At 46.2% G+C, this 19,593-nt stretch overlaps 1 protein-coding gene across 1 annotated transcript in view; it reads left to right on the top strand.

The window, feature by feature from the left end:
* Positions 1-19,593, top strand: part of atp2a2b (ATPase sarcoplasmic/endoplasmic reticulum Ca2+ transporting 2b) — a 77,844-nt gene that overhangs the window by 36,149 nt on the left and 22,102 nt on the right. Inside the window, exons 7-11 of the mRNA XM_063210235.1 lie at positions 3,719-3,799; positions 10,784-10,869; positions 14,405-14,560; positions 14,943-15,084; positions 16,222-16,388. Of these exons, the coding sequence (XP_063066305.1) occupies positions 3,719-3,799; positions 10,784-10,869; positions 14,405-14,560; positions 14,943-15,084; positions 16,222-16,388 (632 nt within the window). The remainder of the gene's footprint in view (positions 1-3,718; positions 3,800-10,783; positions 10,870-14,404; positions 14,561-14,942; positions 15,085-16,221; positions 16,389-19,593) is intronic.

Here is a 19,593-nt window from a genome sequence, read left to right as displayed (position 1 = left end):
ATCACTTCTGTCTTCAAGGACATTTTGCACTTCTCATCTGCCAAATGTGGGTTAATAGCCTATATCCTCGCCTTATATGATGAAAGGATCTAAATATTGACTGCGTGTCCCACATTTCACTTATGGGTGAGACTGGGTGTGTGTGAGGTTGTTATGAGTTGGTTCTGTGGAATAGGGAAGGCTGTGAATATGTTTAGTAGTAGTAGACAGAATTCAAGGTAATGGGCTGGGTTTTTTTTTTTTTTTTAAATGTACATACATTTTTTGAATCGGGCACGGCGCTGGCATGTCAAGGGCAGTTGAGTTGTGTTTTAAAACATCCACCTACCTTATGTACGTGTGGGTGCGTGCACGTACACACACACACACACACAGCGTTCTTGTTCCGTGAGAACACGTCGAGCTGTAATGTAAGGTCAGCTTGACACGGACCATAGCTACTGTCCTCGCTCCGAGACGAGGCGTGCAGGCGAAGACCAGACCAGCGCAGGCAGTCGTGGTTACGAGCGCGATTGGGATGCTGCTTTGGCCCGCCGCATGTTTTCCATAAATGCAAACCATTTCCTGTCAACGAACAGGTGCAGATGAGGTCACAACGAGCCCTTAAAAGGCCATGACGGTTAGGAACACTTAAAGGAGTTTTAAAGGTTACTGTTACTGATAAGCTTTTATTTGCTGAAGCGTCCCGTTTCCTGGTTGTATGGATATATAGGCCTACTACATGATGCGGGATCTTAGCAGTGGGCCGCCCGCACTAAGCCGGTACACTTCCTGTGTTTTATTAGGCCGCGGCACGACAGCCAGGGCTGCTGACAGCTTTTGCTAGGCCCAGGACAAAGTCCTCTGAAAGGGCCCCCCATCCAATACATCCCAATTTTGCCCCCCCTCCCTCTCCCTGGGCCCGGGGTAACTGACCTGTTTGCCCCCCTCCCTGTCTACTTCCCTGACGACAGCACATCCATTCTGGCCTCCCTCCTCCACCAGTTGATGGCTTCCAAATTCTAATATTTAATCCTATCTGTTTGCTGTCCTTTTTCCTGGCTTTCCCCATCACTTAAAATAAAACATTCAGTTTGTTAGGTGAAAGCAGAAAAGAGGAAATGGGCCCTGCCGTGGCCAACCGGTAGGGCACTAGGCTGCCATGCGGCTGACAGTGTTCGATTACCGGCCCGGGTCCTTTGCCGACCCCTCCCCCTCTCTCTCCCAATTTGCTTCCTGTTCTACCTCTCGCACTGTCCTATCAAATAAAGTCGAAAAAGACCACGTAAAAAATCCCCCAACCCATCTACAGTCAGAGCCTGTGGAACGTCAGGGCTTGAATGGCCTTGTTATCTGTCTTTCTTCTCATTGATTCCGCCGGTTGGGTTTCAAGGGGAGAGACAGCGGACCGGCCTGCCGCCGAGGAGGAGGTGTTTACATTTGCGTTTATTTCTCTGGCTATCCCCCCCACTACCCTCCAGCCCCCACCCCTCTCTCTCGACCCCCTCCACCCCCCACCCCTCTCTTGCGGCCCACTCCTGTGTTTGTGGAAAGAATGAAGAGACGCTCTATTTTTGGCCTCCTCCAGAAATGGCGTGTAATGGAACATTTTGCAGGTTAATGCATCCATCGCGTTCCTCTCTCCAACAAGACGAACAAACGAATGGGCGAGCGAGCGGAGGCCTCGTCCATCCAAAAAGGTCACTTTTTTATCTTAACACTCAACACCGTATGAGATGCAGGAGACAAGAGATTTTATACACACTGGGTACTGACTGGTAATCTCCTCTGCTTGGAAAGATCCTAATCTGAGCCCCAGCCCTACCCTGACGTAGGCTGGGGATCATCATGGCATACAGTGCTCTTGTCTTTATCGCCTATGGAGGACAGGTCTAGTTAGTTGTTGTAGAAGTAGGTATTTTTTCTGAACCAAAAAGGGGGGAAAGCAAAGGTCGTTGTCCACCATCAACTGTTGCTGGCTGGTTTCTAGGCCTTGCAAACACCCATCTGTCTGTCTGTCTGTCTGTCTGTCTGTCTGTCTGTCTGTCTGTCTGTCTGTCTGTCTGTCTGTCTGTCTGTCTGTCTGTCTGTCTGTCTGTCTGTCTGTCTGTCTGTCTGTCTGGTATTTCAGAATGTAATTTTGTGTCATGGCCAGGGTTAATGTTGTTGCAGACTGTTATTATGCACGGACAACTATGAAGATGTAATTTCGCATAGTTGATGATGGCTCATCTGTACCTGTGTGGGGTTTCCCAAATGTCAGCCAACACTTACTATCAAAGGAACGTAAGCCATTTTACATTTGGCCGTCTTTCAGTTTTCTTGTTCCCTGCCGTCGTTGCCAAACGTGGGGCTTGAAGGGCAATTTATTGTGATTATTTATCAGGCCCATTAATGTTGACAGGATTTATAGTCTGCTTTTGTATCTTACCCCTGTGCAGCTTGCAGAGGTGGGATTCGCCTCCTAGATCAAGAGTGTACGGTGTTTTTGTAAAGATTAAGTGCAATCAGTAACACTGTCCAGTACATTATGACTAAAAAGCTAACAGTGTGGTAGCTTTATATGGTGGGCTGCCTCGCAATTTTACCATGTTAGTATATGAACTTGTCAGCCGGCAAATTAAAAATCTGATAAGTGAAACCCAACAAATGAAATTCTGTTCATGATTGCCTCTGATTTCAAGTCAACAACAGTAGGCTCTGGGGTGTGTTTCACCACAATGTCGTTGCTAACGAAGTTAGCAACTTACTTAGTTGCAATTCAATTTCCCATTGGCATCCTACTAAGTTGCTAAGTGGTTGTTTAAGACTGACCGATATGTGACTCAGACTTAACTTGGACTCTTGATCTTTTTGGACTCGAACTTGTCTTGTACTTGACTAGTCTGGTCTTAGACTTGCCTTGAACTCTACAAAGGTGGACTTGACTACAGCCCCGCGGGAAGGTAGTGTAAATAACACCTCTGTCTTGTAGTGTGAGAGATGTGGCGTCACGCCAGAGTTGGGCTTGACTACCTTTTTAATGGAAAAGAACACCAGCTCCCCCAGCTGTCCTGTCCTGAGTCAGGGGAACATTGTGGAGCCGTGTTCTGATACAGCAGATTAGGGGTGCAATAATGGGAAAATGGAGAGCCAGTGAAGATTGCCATCTTCTCAATTCCTCAGCTCTCATATGGCTTCTGAAGTGTTTGCTCTTGTTCAATCAAGCCACGGACGGACGGAGCTGATTGTTGAGCAATGTGTCCAGGCAACTGGTATGGGGGATATTTGATTTGATGTCACGGACAATTATAAAAGTTCTTATTTTTGTTTTGTTTTGTTTTCATAGTAAGTGATTTAATTGCAGTCGAAGCAAGCATACATATTTGAAGACATGATTAGAGCTAAATGACGCACACACGCGCACGCACGCGCGCACACACACACACACACACACACACACACACACACACACACACACACACACACACACACACACACACACACACACACACACACACACACACACACACACACACACACACACACCTTTGATTGGTGACAGTCTGGGTTTGCTTGGAGATGTAATTGCCATGTTGCCCTTGGCTGTCCAACTGACAGGCTTCTGATTATTTTTAAAAATCAATGTTTTGTTTTGTTTTGAAGAAAGAAATAAATGTGAATAATTGCGAAACTAATCAATGATTTGTACTGTTTGCTTATTTACCCGTGGCGCCTCTCTTCTGTTTCTGCCTTGCAGTGGGTGACAAAGTTCCCGCCGACATCCGGCTGACTTCAATCAAGTCCACCACGCTCCGGGTAGACCAGTCCATTCTGACAGGTGAGGAATGGCTTTGTTTGTTTGTCTCGCCCACTCACTCACTCTCTCTCACTCTCTCTCTCTCTCTCTCTCTCTCTCTCTCTCTCTCTCTCTCTCTCTCTCTCTGTCGCTCTCTCTCTCTGTCGCTCTCTCTCTCTGTCGCTCTCTCTCTTTCTCTAGCTCTCTCTCTTTCTCTAGCTCTCTCTCTTTCTCTAGCTCTCTCTCCAGCTCTCTCTCTCTCTCTCTCTCTCTCTCTCTCTCTCTCTCTCTCTCTCTCTCTCTCTCTCTCTCTCTCTCTCTCTCTCTCTCTCTCTCTCTCTCTAGCTCTCATTCTGTTGTGTTTGTTTATTTGTTTGGTTGTTTACTTGTGTGCAAGTCGACCGGCTTGTAAATCACAGGGACCCATTAGGCGGGCCGGCCGGCCAGCGGCTAGCCTGGTTGGTGGCAGGAGGGGCCACTATGGGGCTTCACTGTGAATGGGAACAGAGAGCCTGATGCCGGATGTTCAACCACACAGCCTCATTATGAATACTAAACGTGTGTGTAGTGTGTGTGACTGAAATACTATGCAAGTCTGTCTATATGTGCAATGTGCATAGTAGTGTGTAGGGTAACCGCAACCTTTTTCAACCTTTCATATTGGGGAGCAAAGCTGTTAACCTCATTCTGCAGATAAAGAGAGCGATCATGTGAGCAGAGCTCAAGTCCTGGGACTTGCTATCCAACAGTTGTGCTTTAAATAGCGGTAGTTCTAGTATTATTAGCTGCATTATAACAACTTCTCTCTGTAAGCCCCTCCACCCAAGGGGAAAGAAAAACCACCTATTATGTAAAACTACCAGCAGCACTAGACAGTGTGGAGAACTGATGTATGACATTCGTTATGTCTGTCATGCTTAACCCCTTAGCACAGCACCTATGTTATAACCTTACTGTCACCAAAATTGTAATCTCTGTCTTAATCTGTTACCTAAGGCTCTTGGCACTCATAGCAATGTTGTTATGATGTAGTTAAGTATTTTCAGCAAATAGTGAATAGGCCCGCTGGCTACCCCATCTGCAGTAAGAGGCTACACTTGGGGTTTTCTTATACTTCAGACATGTACAATTTTTATCTTTTGCCTAAAGATAAAGCTTTTACATATCTGAAGTATTAGAAAAACTAAGTTTAACCATAACAGTTCGGCATAATGAACATCATACATCTTGTATGTTTGCATTTATTCTCCACTAATGTCTAGTGTCTAGTGTCTACAGTAGTGTTGGTAGAGTATCGTAGGCAGGTACCTAAATTAACTTTTTTCTAGAGATGCACCGGATCCTGATTTTTAGGATCCTGCCGGATACCGGATCCACTGCTTAAGATCCTGCCGGATCCGGAACCGGATACCGGATCCTACGAAAGGGTTGAAACACATAGCCTACTCGCACACGTGGGCCCTTGTTATTACGTTGGCTCATACTATTTTTTAGACTCATTGGCTTACTGTCACACTGCCTGCACTGGCCGCTTCCAATCCATGCAGCAATTGGGGTTGTGAAAGACTGACTGAAAAACCTAGGCTAGAGATGCAGCAGATCCTGATTTTTAGGTAACTGCTGGATACCGGATCCACTGCTTAAGATCCTGCCGGATCCGGATCCTGTAAAAAACCCTATTATCCTGCCGGATCCGGATCCTGTAAAAAACCCTATTATCCTGCCAGATCCGGAACCGGATCTTGGATCCTGTGCATCTCTGCTTTTTCCATCACCAGCCAAAATGCCTAGTAGATGTTAATGTTACTAGCCAAACACACACTCACTAATGGTTAAAAGTGTCTAGTAATTGCGTTGTTTCTTTCTACCAGCCAAACGGAAATTTCACCAGCTGGTTGGCTTGTGTTGATGTAGAGCCCTGATTGTAGGTATTCCCTCAGTGTGGAGGCTGTATGCAGATCAGGTGGTTTTGTTTCCCCTGCTCATGTCAGATCGCCTGTCTGTGTGAACATCACGCCTACTGGGGCGAGAGGAGAGCAGGGCAGGGCAGGGCAGGGCTGGGCAGGGCTGGGCAGGGCTGGGCAGGGCTGGGCAGGGCAGGGCAGGGCAGGGCAGGGCAGGGCACGCCAGGCCACGGGAGGTAGATCCAGCTCTTCAAGTTGTGTTGCGGCTGAGTTCTCTTCCTCCTCCTTCTCCTCCTCCTTTTCCTTCTCTCCTCCACCTCTTCCTTATGCTCTTCCTCCTCTCCTCCTCTTCCTTCTCTCCTCCTCTTCCTTCTCTCCTCCTGTTCCTCCTCTGTCTCTCTCTTCCTCATCTGTCTCTCTCTTCCTCCTTCTGGCTAAGTCTGCTTGCTGACCTGTGCATCAGAGAGAGGTCAGCCATGTTGAACCATTTAAAGCAAACCCCAGCCGTTTAGATGTAAGGGGAGGAGGAGGGAGGGAGGTGGGCCGAAGGAAGAAGGGAGCAGGAGAGGTGGAGGGGGAAGGAAGAAGGGAGCAGGAGAGATGGAGGAGGGAAAAGATGTAGGCAGGCTGGCTCGATAGCAAGGGCCTTGCCTTCAATGCCTTAATTGGTAGCATTCTCTGAGAATTATGGTGCATGCTGCTTTTTCTCTCTCGCTCTCTCTCTCGCTCTCTCTCTCTCTCTCTCTCTCTCTCTCTCTCTCTCTCTCTCTCTCTCTCTCTCTCTCTCTCTCTCTCTCTCTCTCTCTCTCTCTCTCTCTCTCCCTCTCTCCCCCCCTCTCTCTCCAACTGATAACTCCTGTGGGCCTTGTCATGCTCCACTGCCCTCCATGTGTAGCCTGATGGCTATCCTAAGAGTAGCCTCCTCTAGCGCCTCCTGATGGCTATCTGAAGAGTAGCAGTCAAACTTGTAGCCCAAAGGTTGACGGTTCGACTCCCCACTTGCCAGGTTGGTGGGGGAGTAATTTACCAGAGCTCTCCCCCATCCTCCTCCATGACTGAGGTACCTTGAGCATGGTACCCCATGTTGCTATAATGTATAACCAACTGGTAGCCCCTGGTTACAAGGCGGGTGTTCAGGATTGGGTGCAGCATCTGATTGTTTGCAGGTCGCTGTCACTGAAACTTTGATTGAAGTGATGCAATGTAACTTGATTTGCAAACAATATACATCGATTTTAATGTACAGTACGCGTGTTAAGGTATGTTTTCACGGAATTTGGTCAGTAGGAGTACAGAAAATAGGTTTTAAGCACGCACTACACTGGTCCAATGTGACTGAGTGTTAATCACCTAGCCACGTAGCATTTTGGAACTCTTGTCTGTATGCAGCTGGCTGTTTGAGAACATTGAAAACCCATGTATTGAGAGAGCACACTCTTCTCATGATCTCCCTTCCCTCATTAGCAGTGGATAGAGGGGTGTTTTACGGTTTAATGATCCAGGAGGCATGAGAGACAAGCACGAACGAGACAAATGTGTGATTTAACATTAGTGTGCGGTCTGCTGTTATGAACATAGTCATGACTAATGACCTTCGTAAATGCACCAAGTGGAGAGCAGATCGTTTCAATGTGAAAATGAAGGTTCGGGTTTGAATACCAAGCTGCTTAATGCGAAGTGTTCTGTTTTTTTTCTTCTTCTTTCCCTTCAGCCAAAAGCAAAGTGCAGAAAAAGTAAATTAATGACAACATTTTAGCCATATTTTACAGGGACATTACGACTTGGCCATTGCCGTACTGCCTTTGACAGACTTATAACAGGGTTAGTGTTTTAGTGTAGGCCATTTTGAGATACGAGCGTAGCCATGCCTATAGGTTTTATGCATTGTTTGCATTGTTTTATAAGCGGGACATCAGCTACCCTAAACACGTGTGGACACGGCTTGCGTAAGGGGCAGGTGGGAGCAGGCTGACTGCACTGCACCATACTGCACTGAGGGGTATATACTAAGAAGTCACTTCAGGAGTAAACCAGGTTAATTTAAGAGGTAAATCATCTAATAGAAGAGCCTGGAGTCCTCAAATGAGTAGTAGAGTAGAGTATCATTTATTGACCCTGAGGGAAATTAAGGTGTCAAGTAGCATACATACATAGATAGGGCAGTCATGGGTGAGCGGTTAGGGCGTCAGACTTGCATCCCAGAGGTTGCCGGTTCGACTCCCGACCCGCCAGGTTGGTGGGGGGAGTAATCAACCAGTGCTCTCCCCCATCCTCCTCCATGACTGAGGTACCCTGAGCATGGTACCGTCCCACCGCACTGCTCCCCATGGGGCGCCACTGAGGGCTGCCCCCTTGCACGGGTGAGGCATAAAATGCAATTTCGTTGTGTGCAGTGTGCAGTGTTCACTTGTGTGCTGTGGAGTGCTGTGTCACAATGACAATGGGAGTTGGAGTTTCCCAATGGGCTTTCGCTTAGATGAGGACTCCAGGCTCTTCTTTTAGATGGTTTGCCTCTTAAATTAACCTGGTTTACTCCTGAACCAACTTCTTACTATAGGCCCCTGCACTGTACTGCACTGCACTGCACTGCACTGCACTGCACTGTACTGCACTGCACTGCACTGCACTGAGCCACACTGTTACTCCTCAACTCGCTTGGCATGATTTACTGGCCAGCTAATCTCCCGTGTCAACACGTCAGTGTAAACAAACCCAGATGCCACACACACACACACATACCCACCCCCCCTAAACAGTTTGTCACTTGAGACCCCGTTGACTGTGGTAACACGGACGGTAATTTCATGAAGTTGCACAGACGGGCCTAGAGGCTTAACACCTTTGGCATACTCTTTCTTTTCGTGTCTTTTTTTCTTTTTCTTTTTTTGTAAAGCCCAAACTTGACCTTGATCTTGAGCGATATTACTGTTTTTTTTTTTTTAAACTAATTAGCCCCATTCATAATGCATGAGTCTTTGTATTAGTTCACTGCTTGTGACATTGATAATTGATACTGAATACACAGAGGAATGTCATTGCTTTTACTGTAGTTACTCCACTACACTTTTTGCTGCCACTGTTTTTTTTTTGTAAGTTTAGTTTCTTATTCTGTGTTTTTAAAAAAAATCTAAGTATATTTTCCTTATATGCTTGAGAAATATCATCCTAATAGATGTCTTAGGTCTTCAGAATCTCTTTTACTGGTTGTGCCAAGGGTCAAGTCTAGACGGGGTGAAATCGTATTTAGTCAAAATGCTGGAACCAACTTCCTGTCCAAATTAGAACTGCCCCAACAATATCTAGTTAAAAAAAGAAATTAAGAACAGCTTTACTCTCATCTGCCAGGTTCAGTATTTACCCATCAGCCATTGCGGGCCTCATGTCTTTCCACCTTTTATTGTCTTGCTGCATTTGAAGCATCTTTGTAACTGCCTTCACCAAAAGTATCCGCTAAGCGTCTGAATATGGAGCAAAGTGGAGATTAGTGGAGCGCAGTGTGGTAGATGGGCTAAAAAGAGTCATTTTTGAGCTTTGCAAGCTGGCTGGTTTGGTAGCTAGCTACTTAACATTGCTGAGGTGATTACGGAAGTGTTAACACCACTCTCACTCTCGGTATTGTTCAAATTAATATCTATTTTTGGGCCTTCCCTGGCCCCAAGTTACAATGCAATACAACGTGTATTTATAAAGCGCAGTATCACAACTATGAAGTTGAATTTAAAGTGCTTTCAAAGTACATATACAGACATACATATTCCCACGTTCACACATGCACACACAAATGAAGAAAATAATAAAAGTCCTTAAAGATCACGCTGGAAATGATTTTAACACAGCCTAATTTCATAGCGTCAAGACCTAGCCTACTAGTGCAGGAAGACTGTGAACTGTAGTTCTGCGAAACTGTCCTTGCACTGTTTGAGAAGAGTTCAACCAGCAAAAGAGAGATAAAAAGATGATATAAACCATTTGCATGGCTCATGGGTGGATGTCCTCTTCACGGCTTTGCCTGGCTGGCTTGTGTGAGTTGTTGATTGTCCGTAACACCTTCCTGAATCATCGCTCTCACTCCCATTTCATTTGTGTGTTCCCAGGTGAAAAACCCATATACTTAAAGTGTACTTTTTTTGACCGTACTTAGTACAAAGTGTACTATTTTCGGCGATTTAAAGTGCGCTTCATTGCACTATTAGTGCGCTGAAGCACTACTAAAGCAGTACTTCAGCACACTTGTAGCACACTGAGGATGCTAAATTGGCACCGCTTTTGGACAACTTTAAGTGCACTACAAGCATACTTTTGAAAGTATGCCCCAAACACGCTTTTCATGCATTCGTATGGCATTAATAGTGTGCTTGAGTACACTTCTATAACATTTTATTGTTACTAGAAGTTCAATAAAAGTATATTAACTTTATGCTTCTTTGGACTACATTGGAACATTTTAAGGCTGTAAAAAGTATATCATACTAAGTATTGTTAATATATAACAGGTATGCTTGAAGTATATTTACAGTACACTCCCAAGTACATGAAATCATATAAATGTAATACTACAATCCATGGTGGTTCTCAGAACTTGTACATTACACACAGCCACATGTCACTGTAGTGATTCAGTCTGCATGCCTAGCACGACTGATATTTACAATCATTGCAATGTTACAGAGATTTCAGAAACACATTTCAGTTTATTACAATCTTATTCCATCACCAGCTCATGTAAACAAGAGTTGTCCAGATATTCACGTCGTCAAACATTCACTGCACAAGATCACCCCGAAATGGAATCTCACAATGTTATGACTCATCTCTCCTGAACATTTATTGTTGAAATAAGTGTTCAAAGTTGGAACGTTCAGTGCAGAACAGTACTTTGTGTGCGTGCGTGTCTGCGTGCGCATGCTCTTATCAGCTTGTTCATCGTGGTGTATACAATAATGGAGAAGCTCGAGGTCTGTGAGATAAAAAGAAAATAACATTGTATGGACTGGAGGAGTTTATGTAAGGGGCTCTTCAAGAAGTAATCAATGCTCTTGTGACCCTGTGGTTTCTGAAATGACATTCTCTCGCTCTTCTGTTCTGTTCTCTTCTCTTTCTTTCTTCCCCTTCTGCTTTTCAGGAGAGTCTGTCTCGGTCATCAAGCACACTGACCCCGTTCCTGACCCCCGCGCAGTCAACCAGGACAAGAAGAATATGCTCTTCTCTGTAAGTATCCCTCTATCCCCCTCTCCCCCCCTCTCTTTCTCTATCTTTATCTTTCTCTCTCTAGCTGTATCTTTCTTTCTTTCTCTCTCTCTCCCTCTCTCTCTCTCTCTCTCTCTCTCTCTCTCTCTCTCTCTCTCTCTCTCTCTCTCTCTCTCTCTCTCTCTGCTGTTCTCACATCTCGTTTGTGGATGTGAAGTCTATTCTCCTCCTCCTTTGATCTCTCTTCTTCTCTCCCCTCTTCTTTTCTCTTCTCTTCTTTCCTCTGCTCTTCTTTCTCCTTTTCTCTTGCCCCTCTTCTCTCCTCTCTCCTCTCCCCTCCTCTCTCCTCTCCTCCCTCCACTTCTCCTCTCCTCCCTCCACTCTCCTCTTCGCTCCTCTCTCCTCCGCTCTCCACTTCTCTGCTGTTTCCTCTTCCCCGATGGTGTGGTGCTTGTTTCCCGCTGCCCTCTCATGATGTTGTATTGACTTTGTGGCTGCGCTGCGTTGTCACCTCATGCCCTGCGGTGCCACTGCATGAGTCACTCAGCAAAACCTTTGACGTGCCCTACAGCAGTGTTTCTCAACTGGTGGGTCGCGACCCAAAAGTGGGTCGCGGAGGGGTCATGGGTGGGTCGCGGAGCCGTGGTGTAAGAAAAAAATAGTAATTCATTGATTCGCTAAAAAAAAAACCAAAAAACATCCAACTTTTCCTGCAACAATTTGCAACTTTTATTTTGATGGGCGATTGAACTGGTGTCATCTGTCATCATAGATAAAATCAGAATGTTTATGCGAGATAGTAGCGTGCAACCAGTCATTCCAGTGTCGCTAAAAAAAATTGGGTCTCGACCGAATGACAGTGGAAAATGGTGGGTCCCAAGACTGTTCCAGTTGAGAACCACTGCCCTACAGTACACTTCTACAGTACACTGCAGACTTCTAAGGCGGTGCATTTGGAAAGGTCTCAGTCATAGTGTACTGCCTAAAGCTTCAGGCGCAGAGCCTCTGCGTCCGTCCGTCTTGTGTCTGTGCGAGTCCACGCCCCCCGCGCAGAGGCTCTGCGCCCGTCGTCGAGCGCCTTGAAAAAATCCTAACTATCCGTCAGACAGACGCGGAGGACGCAGACAAAAAGGCACCATGATTGGTCATCTCGCTACTTCCTTGTTCTTGTGGCAGTGCAATGCTGGTAGTTTGCGAGAGCAGAGCTGTATTCTGTTAAAAACTATATTAATGTCTTGTGTTTTAAATGTGTGTTAATTAGGGCTGGGAATCGATCCAGATTTGCTGGATCGATTCGATTTCGATCCAGAGGGCCACGATTCGATTCGATTCACGATTCGATTCGATCCGATTCGATATCGATCTATTGTATTGTTGGATTGTCACTTTAACCCATTCATGCATCTTTTAACAACTACAAAAAGCATCATATGAGTGTAGAGAGTGTAGTGTAATGTAATGATGCATAAAACTAGGCTATATGAATGTATATGGCCTATAAAAACATATAGGCCTATATCAGCTTCAGCAGCCAATACAAACATGAAATAGGCCTACCTTGGTATGATAGAGGTGGGAAACTTGGTATGAGAAAGAAAGGTGGTAGGCCTAAATAAATTTAATAAATGCAATAAATAAATGCCTTAGGCCTACACCATGGCATTCAACAGACTATGCATGATGAACCTAAATAGCCTAATTAATATAAATAACAATCCATAAACCGCCAATATAATCTCTCAGTAACACATACTGCTACAGACGAAACCACAGCATAGCATTGGCCTATAGAACACACGCAGACAGACCGTTTGATTGACAGGTCAGGGAGACCGTGCGCTTCCCTCTGGTGGGTGGGCGTTGAGTGTTGACGGTGGGAAAGTGGTGAGGAAGTGTTTTTATGCAAACGTTTGATATTGTAGATTGATTATAGGTTATCTGTGTAATGGGACATTATTAGTGGATGTCGCACTGGTAATCTAGCGCTGAGAAGAGATATCGCTGAAATCTGATGCTGCTTTAGAGCTGTGGATATTTCTCAGTCAACCGTGGAGATGGGCACTAAAAAATCGCGTTGACGCAAATAAATAAAGAAATTCAGAAGCAGTTAACGTAACGCAGCTGTTAATCTCAGTAATTTGATCCTTTCCCACCACGCTCTCTTATCTGTATGGGTGCATGCTTGTGCACGCGTGTGAATGTGAAAAGCACCCTTTCGTCTCCCTTGCCATCCTCGCATTCGGAGGTTAAGTTAGAAGGCGGGGATAATAATTTCTCCTAATTTCAACAGCCTACAAATCATCTACTTTGTCATCCAATTAAAATTCGTCACTCCATCCCAACTCAAAGTGTCTTCCTTCGCTGTTATTAAAAGAAGAAGCGACGGCATTTTTAGGTTTCAAATGAATGGAACCAGTGCGTGTAGCCCACAATGGTTTGTTTGCCGATATTCAATCACATGGCATTTTGGGTTCGTGTTTTTTGTCAATAACACTACTCGGAAATGTATTTGAACCTATTATAGCGTGTTACACACGAAATGCCCCGTGTTAATGCAGACAAAGTTCTTCTGGCTATTATAACTTTGACAGACGAAATAACAACAATGCTGCGCAACGCAACTGCAGGCATTTCCGAAAGCGGTGTAATGTAGCTCCTGGCGGGCCGCGGGAAGGTTGCACTATGCATAAAATAAATCCATGAATAGTCGAAAGTAAAAACTGCCACTACTGTCAGGAAAAGCCCCCGTGTATTTGTGCATGAGTGCTATGTTGAAGAGAGCTTCCGACGCGGTTGAGAATATAGGGATGGGCCTCCGCAAAAAAAGATCGATCCACAAAGTTTTGGATCGATATCGGATTTTTCGGACGTGAATCGATATTGGATCGTGGATCGATTTTTTGAACACAGCCTTAGTGTTAATACATGAAGCTACAAGCTAAGTAACAAACAATGCATCAGTTGAACACTCGTGGCACAATGCCTGCGGTTGTACTACCGTAGCTGCCTCCACCGAATGTAAACACACATTGGCAGAATCAACTGCTTACATGCTTGCATTTTCTGCTCGTGAAAACAGACTGGGTATGTCAAATAATGATACCAGTGCATTGTCTTTGCAGTTTGTGTGAAAATACTTAGCTAACCAGGCTAGAAAGCAACATTGCTTAATAATGACCGCAGTGCTCGCAGTGTAGTGAAGGTAATCGCGCAATTTCAAATGTGTCTTGCGACGAGACCTCGGACCTCGCAGATCTCGCATATGCATGAATACAAAGTTGGTTCGTGACCACTCTCACGCGACTTTTGACGTGCGCAGTTGCTGAAGTCTAATCTGACCTTAAGAAGTCACTCAAGTCTCTTCGAGACTTGGTCTGACCAAGGCCAGGGCATGTCAAAGATGTTGTAGAGTCGATGATAATCATGCTAAGGATTTAGTGCATCCAGGAGGGTTTTGAGCAGTTTTTGGGCTGGAAATAGTAATTATATGGTAATATATTCATCTGGCAGCTCTGCCTCTAACCCATGTTACTACCCCTCTCTGACCCCCCAACAGGGCACCAACATCGCGGCTGGCAAGGCGGTGGGTGTGGTGGTGGCCACGGCCGGCTCCACGGAGATCGGCAAGATCCGCGACGAGATGGCGGGCACGGAGCAGGAGCGCACACCCCTGCAGCAGAAACTGGACGAGTTCGGACAGCAGCTCTCCAAGGTACGCAGGCAGGCACACACGCACAGGCACACGCGCGGGCGCACACGCGGGCGCACACAGACACACGCACACACACACACACAAACACACACACACACACACATGCACAAATACACACACACACGCACAAATACACACACACACACACACACACGCACAAATACACACACACACACACACACACACACACACACACACACACACACACACACACACACACACACACACACACACACACACACACACACACACACACACACACACACACACACACACACACACACACACACACACAGCTCTTAACTTAACCTGGTTTACTCCTGAACCAGCTTCTCAGCATAAAGCTAATAGATTGCCATCCATGCTGTCTCTCTTCTTCCAGGTAATCTCTCTGATCTGCATCGCTGTGTGGATCATCAACATCGGCCACTTTAATGACCCCGTGCACGGCGGATCCTGGGTGCGAGGTGCTGTCTACTACTTCAAGATCGCCGTGGCCCTAGCTGTCGCTGCCATCCCAGAGGGTAAGGACACACACACACACACACACACACACACACCAGGGATGCCGTCCACTACTTCAAAATCGCCGTGGTCCTAGCTGTCGCTGCCATCCCAGAAGGCATATGACCAACGTTATGATGACTGACCCAATGCTTTGAAGGAGCTCATGTCATCAAAAAAATAAAGAGCAGGAGAATGTGGCACTTGGGTTTCTTATTTTTCGACTGTGTAGGTGGAAACGCGTTGGGCAGTCCATTTGCCTTTGAATCTCCTGCTCTTTATTTTTTGATGTCTACATTACCACTTACTGTTAGAGCACCCGTGTTGAAAAGTTTGGATCCTCGCAGCGCTTCCGTTTTTTTTCCTGAGCTTATGTCATATTTGTGCTCTTATTGAATTTGGTGATGCGTCATCGCTCAAGAGGGGCATGATTAAGTTGAAATTTCTGTACAAAGGGAGACATCCGCACACAGAATGGACCTGGAACCTGGGTCAGCCGCGTAGGAGACGAGTGCCCTACCGTTAGCGCCACAGCAGGGCCCATGTTTGCGTTTTTGAGTGCCTGGCTTCAAGAACTGAGCACTTCTCACCAGGCCATTTCAGTGAGAGCAGCTGTAAGAGTCAGGGCTGGACTGGCCATCTGGCATAGCGGGCATTTCCCAGTGGGCCCCGCACCCTCGTGGAGCCCTATTTTCAAAAATAAAAAAGACCCCAATTCTGTGCCACTAATTTTGAGTGGCCCCTTTAAGCCAAAAGTGTCCGTGCCCTATTCCTCCCCCAGTTCAGCCCATGGTAAGAGTTATGGATGGATGTCGTTTCGAGGGTTTGTTAGAAACGAGTGCCAGTCCCAGATGGCCTCTTGAGATTAAAGGGCTTGTTGTTTAGACTAAATATGCAGTTAATGTGTTGTAGGGGAAAAAAAAGATTTACGACATTACATAAGGTTTCATTTTCTATCATGGAAAATGGGGTCCTTTGGGTTGTCTGGCTGGCTTCTCTTTCTTTCTTTTTTAAACGATTTCCTCTCTAAACTCCTTCTTTCTTTTTTTATTTCTTTCATTCATTCTGTTTCTTTCTGGATCTCTCTCTCTCTCTCTCTCTCTCTCTCTCTCTCTCTCCCCCTCCATCTCTCTCTCCTCCCTCGCCTCTCTCCTCAGGTCTTCCTGCGGTCATCACCACCTGCTTGGCTCTGGGTACCCGTCGCATGGCTAAGAAGAACGCCATCGTGCGCTCGCTACCCTCCGTTGAGACCCTGGGCTGCACCTCCGTCATCTGCTCTGACAAGACGGGCACTCTCACCACCAATCAGATGTCTGTCTGCAGGGTAAGGCCCGCCCTATGCTTTAGACTACAGCTCTTCCGATTGGCTGTTATCATGTGAATGGCGCTGAAAAAAAGTAATTGAGTTTTTACCGTGGCATTGCTGAGGGCTGAGCTGACTACCGTTTGACTGGTGGAGCACAATTTGAAATTTGTTTGAGGTTCATTGAGGTTTGATCAGCACGGGGAGGAAGTATTTTGGCTACATTTGACTAGATCAAAAGACGCTATCAAACACTGGCAGATCTGGTTGTTGATTGTGATTGGCTGACAGCCGTTATAAATCGGGTGTAAAAACACACATCATTCCAAGCAAAGATTCGATGCACGGCTAAGTTATACGCTTGTGTCTGGGGAGAGATGGGGAAGGTTCGGCAAACCACCTCAGGCTGGAATCGAACTCGTGTCGCTGGTGTAGTAATGCAGTGCCCAGCCGATTGCGCCGCGGCTGGGCCAGAACTCTGGGATTTTAAGTTTTGAAAAGTGCTCTTGATGCCTCTGCATAGATGCCTTGTGGTGACCTCAAATAACCTTCGAGCTGCCTTTGTCTCCTAAACTGGCTGGTGACTTTCGACGTCCCTCCCAGTAGGTTCAGTGGCAGAGAGTGTTATTAAGCCATCGAGTCCAGAGAGGATATTGTGTTTCCACATCATCATTATCATCAGAGAGATGGAGATATAGCCATCTTCCCCTCGCTCGTTGCCCGCCAGATTGCTTATCTGTTTGTGTCCCAAGTCTGTCAGTGCAATTTAATTTGAGAGTTTGGCTGTACAAATTGAGTTTTGCCAAGGAAATTACAGCTGTATTAATCACCAGAAGGTGTGGAAATGGGTCTGGTTACTCCTGGCTGTTCTTGGATATTTATTTAGTATCTATTTATATATTTATTTATTCCTTAATTTTTCAAGGAGACGTCCTTCGACAGTGCTGTAGCCGTGTTTATTTTCAGCCCCTGTCTGCCCCCTCCCCCCTGTCTGATGTGTAGTTGTCCTCTGACGTGTGTTAAAGTCGAGCGTCCTGCTGTGGCTTGCTTTGCCTTGCTGTGCCTTGCTGCAGATGTCAAGATTGCCATACAAAGGCATAGTGCAGTAACTTCGCCAACATTGAAACTGAGGGAAATGCCTCCAAGGCAAGGAAGATAGGCAAAAGCCTCGAGCTCGGTTCTCTCAGTGTTTAGCCAATCAGCAAACAGTTGAGAGTGGTGACGTAGAACTCACCCGCGAGCTCCGTTACTGATTGGTTAAGGTATCTATAATATTCACACTTTCGTTTTGTTATTTGTATGCTTTTGCGACGCTATAACGTAACGGGCATGCTAATAAAGCACAATATGGGTTTTAATTTGAGTTTGGAACTTCAATTAATTGAAATGATAGAGTAAGATCAGACCATCTCCCATCGTCCACGGAGACGGATTCCTCATGTCTTTTGCCAGACTGATTGACGGAGTCAACAGTCGGCTATTCGCCCAGGCTATCCAAGGCCTTGGTATTAGGTTGGATATTTTAGTCACTGTGAATTTGACATGGCAATAATATCTCTAAAACGGGACACATTTGGATCATAAGGCTTTGTCACAAGACTTATGAAGGTCCTATGAAAACCGTTTTCAGTCTAAACTCAATTTTGAAAAGGTATGCAGTTACTGCACTTTGCCTAGGTGCAGATGGCAAGAGGCATCCGTAGGAATCAGCTCACATAAGAGCTCAAGAGCTTAGTCAACGTCATCACACCAGCACACACACGCGCACGCACGCACGCACGCACACACGCACACACACACAGTTATCGTCATCGCCCTCATCCCAGCCTGGATCGCATTTCATCTTCGTCTTGTCTCACAATCCCAACCCTAACAACCCTGTCTGTCTCCTTCTAGCAAGCCCCAAACTCACACACGCGCGCTCACGCATGCACACACGCACACACACACGCACACACACGCACACCTCTGTCATGCCCATCTCTTTCTCAGTGATCTGACGTGCCCTATCCCAGGGAGTGCACTCTCGCTAGCCCCCCCCTTACTTCAGATCTTCCTGCTCTCTCTGTGTCCCTCCCTCAATCCCCCCATCCTCTCCCTCTTTCTCTCCCCCTCCCTCCCTCAGTCCCCCATCCTCTCTCTCTCTCTCTCCCCCTCCCTCCCTCAGTCCCCCATCCTCTCTCTCTCTCTCTCTCTCTCTCTCTCTCTCTCTCTCTCTCTCTCTCTCTCTCTCTCTCTCTCTCTCTCTCTCTCTCCCTATCTCTCTCTTTCTCTCTCCCCCCATCCCTCTCTGTGCCTCCACAGCTAGGCTAGCTGATCAGTATGCGGGAGAGAGATGCTTGCAGTGGTGTTGCGTAACTGACCTTGTGTTGGGGACTCTTACTCCGTCTCTCTCTCTCTCTCTCTCTCTCTCTCTCTCTCTCTCTCTCTCTCTCTCTCTCTCTCTCGTTCTCTCTCTCTCTCTCTCTCGTTCTCTCTCTCTCTCTCTCTCTCTCTCTCGTTCTCTCTCGTTCTCTCTCGTTCTGTTTCGTTCTCTCTCGTTCTCTCTCTCTCTCTCTCTCTCTCTCTCTCTCTCTCTCTCTCTCTCTCTCTCGTTCTCTCTCTCTCTCTCTCTCTCTCTCTCTCTCTCGTTCTCTCTCTCTCTCTCGTTCTCTCTCTCTCTCTCTCGTTCTCTCTCTCTCTCTCTCGTTCTCTCTGTCTCACTCTGTCTCTCTCTCTCCAGCTACTTAAGAAGCTCAGGCAGCCAATGCCTGGGATGCAATACACACATGCACACATCTGTGTACACACACACACACACACGCACACACCCCTAGGGCTGGGTATCACAGCCATGTTCCTGTATCAATTCGATTTCGATTCTTAGGGTTTTGAATTGATTTATCACAATTCAATTCGATTCGATTCATTCCAAATCGTTCCCTTCTTGGTGCCAGGAATTCCCCCAAAAGATGCTGTTGACTATTTTTATATAAAAATGTCAAAGTGCTGTGGCTTGACTGTGTTAACAGATTCCTAATTTGTAATAAGTAGGCCTAGGCCTAATTGACTAATAGACCTAAATTAAACAAAAAGAACAAAAAGAAAAAGAACCAAAAAATCGATTTTGTGCCCTGCGATTATCGATTCAATCGATTATTTTACCCAGCTCTACACACCACATACATGCACATACATGCGCTCTCGCTCTCTCTCGCTCTCCCTCTATCTCTCTTGGTCTACCTCT

Source organism: Engraulis encrasicolus, chromosome 11, assembly GCF_034702125.1.
Source record: "Engraulis encrasicolus isolate BLACKSEA-1 chromosome 11, IST_EnEncr_1.0, whole genome shotgun sequence".
In the NCBI taxonomy this organism is placed as follows: domain Eukaryota; kingdom Metazoa; phylum Chordata; class Actinopteri; order Clupeiformes; family Engraulidae; genus Engraulis; species Engraulis encrasicolus.
Note: the sequence above shows the minus strand (reverse complement) of the source record. Positions and strands in the feature narration are given on the sequence as shown.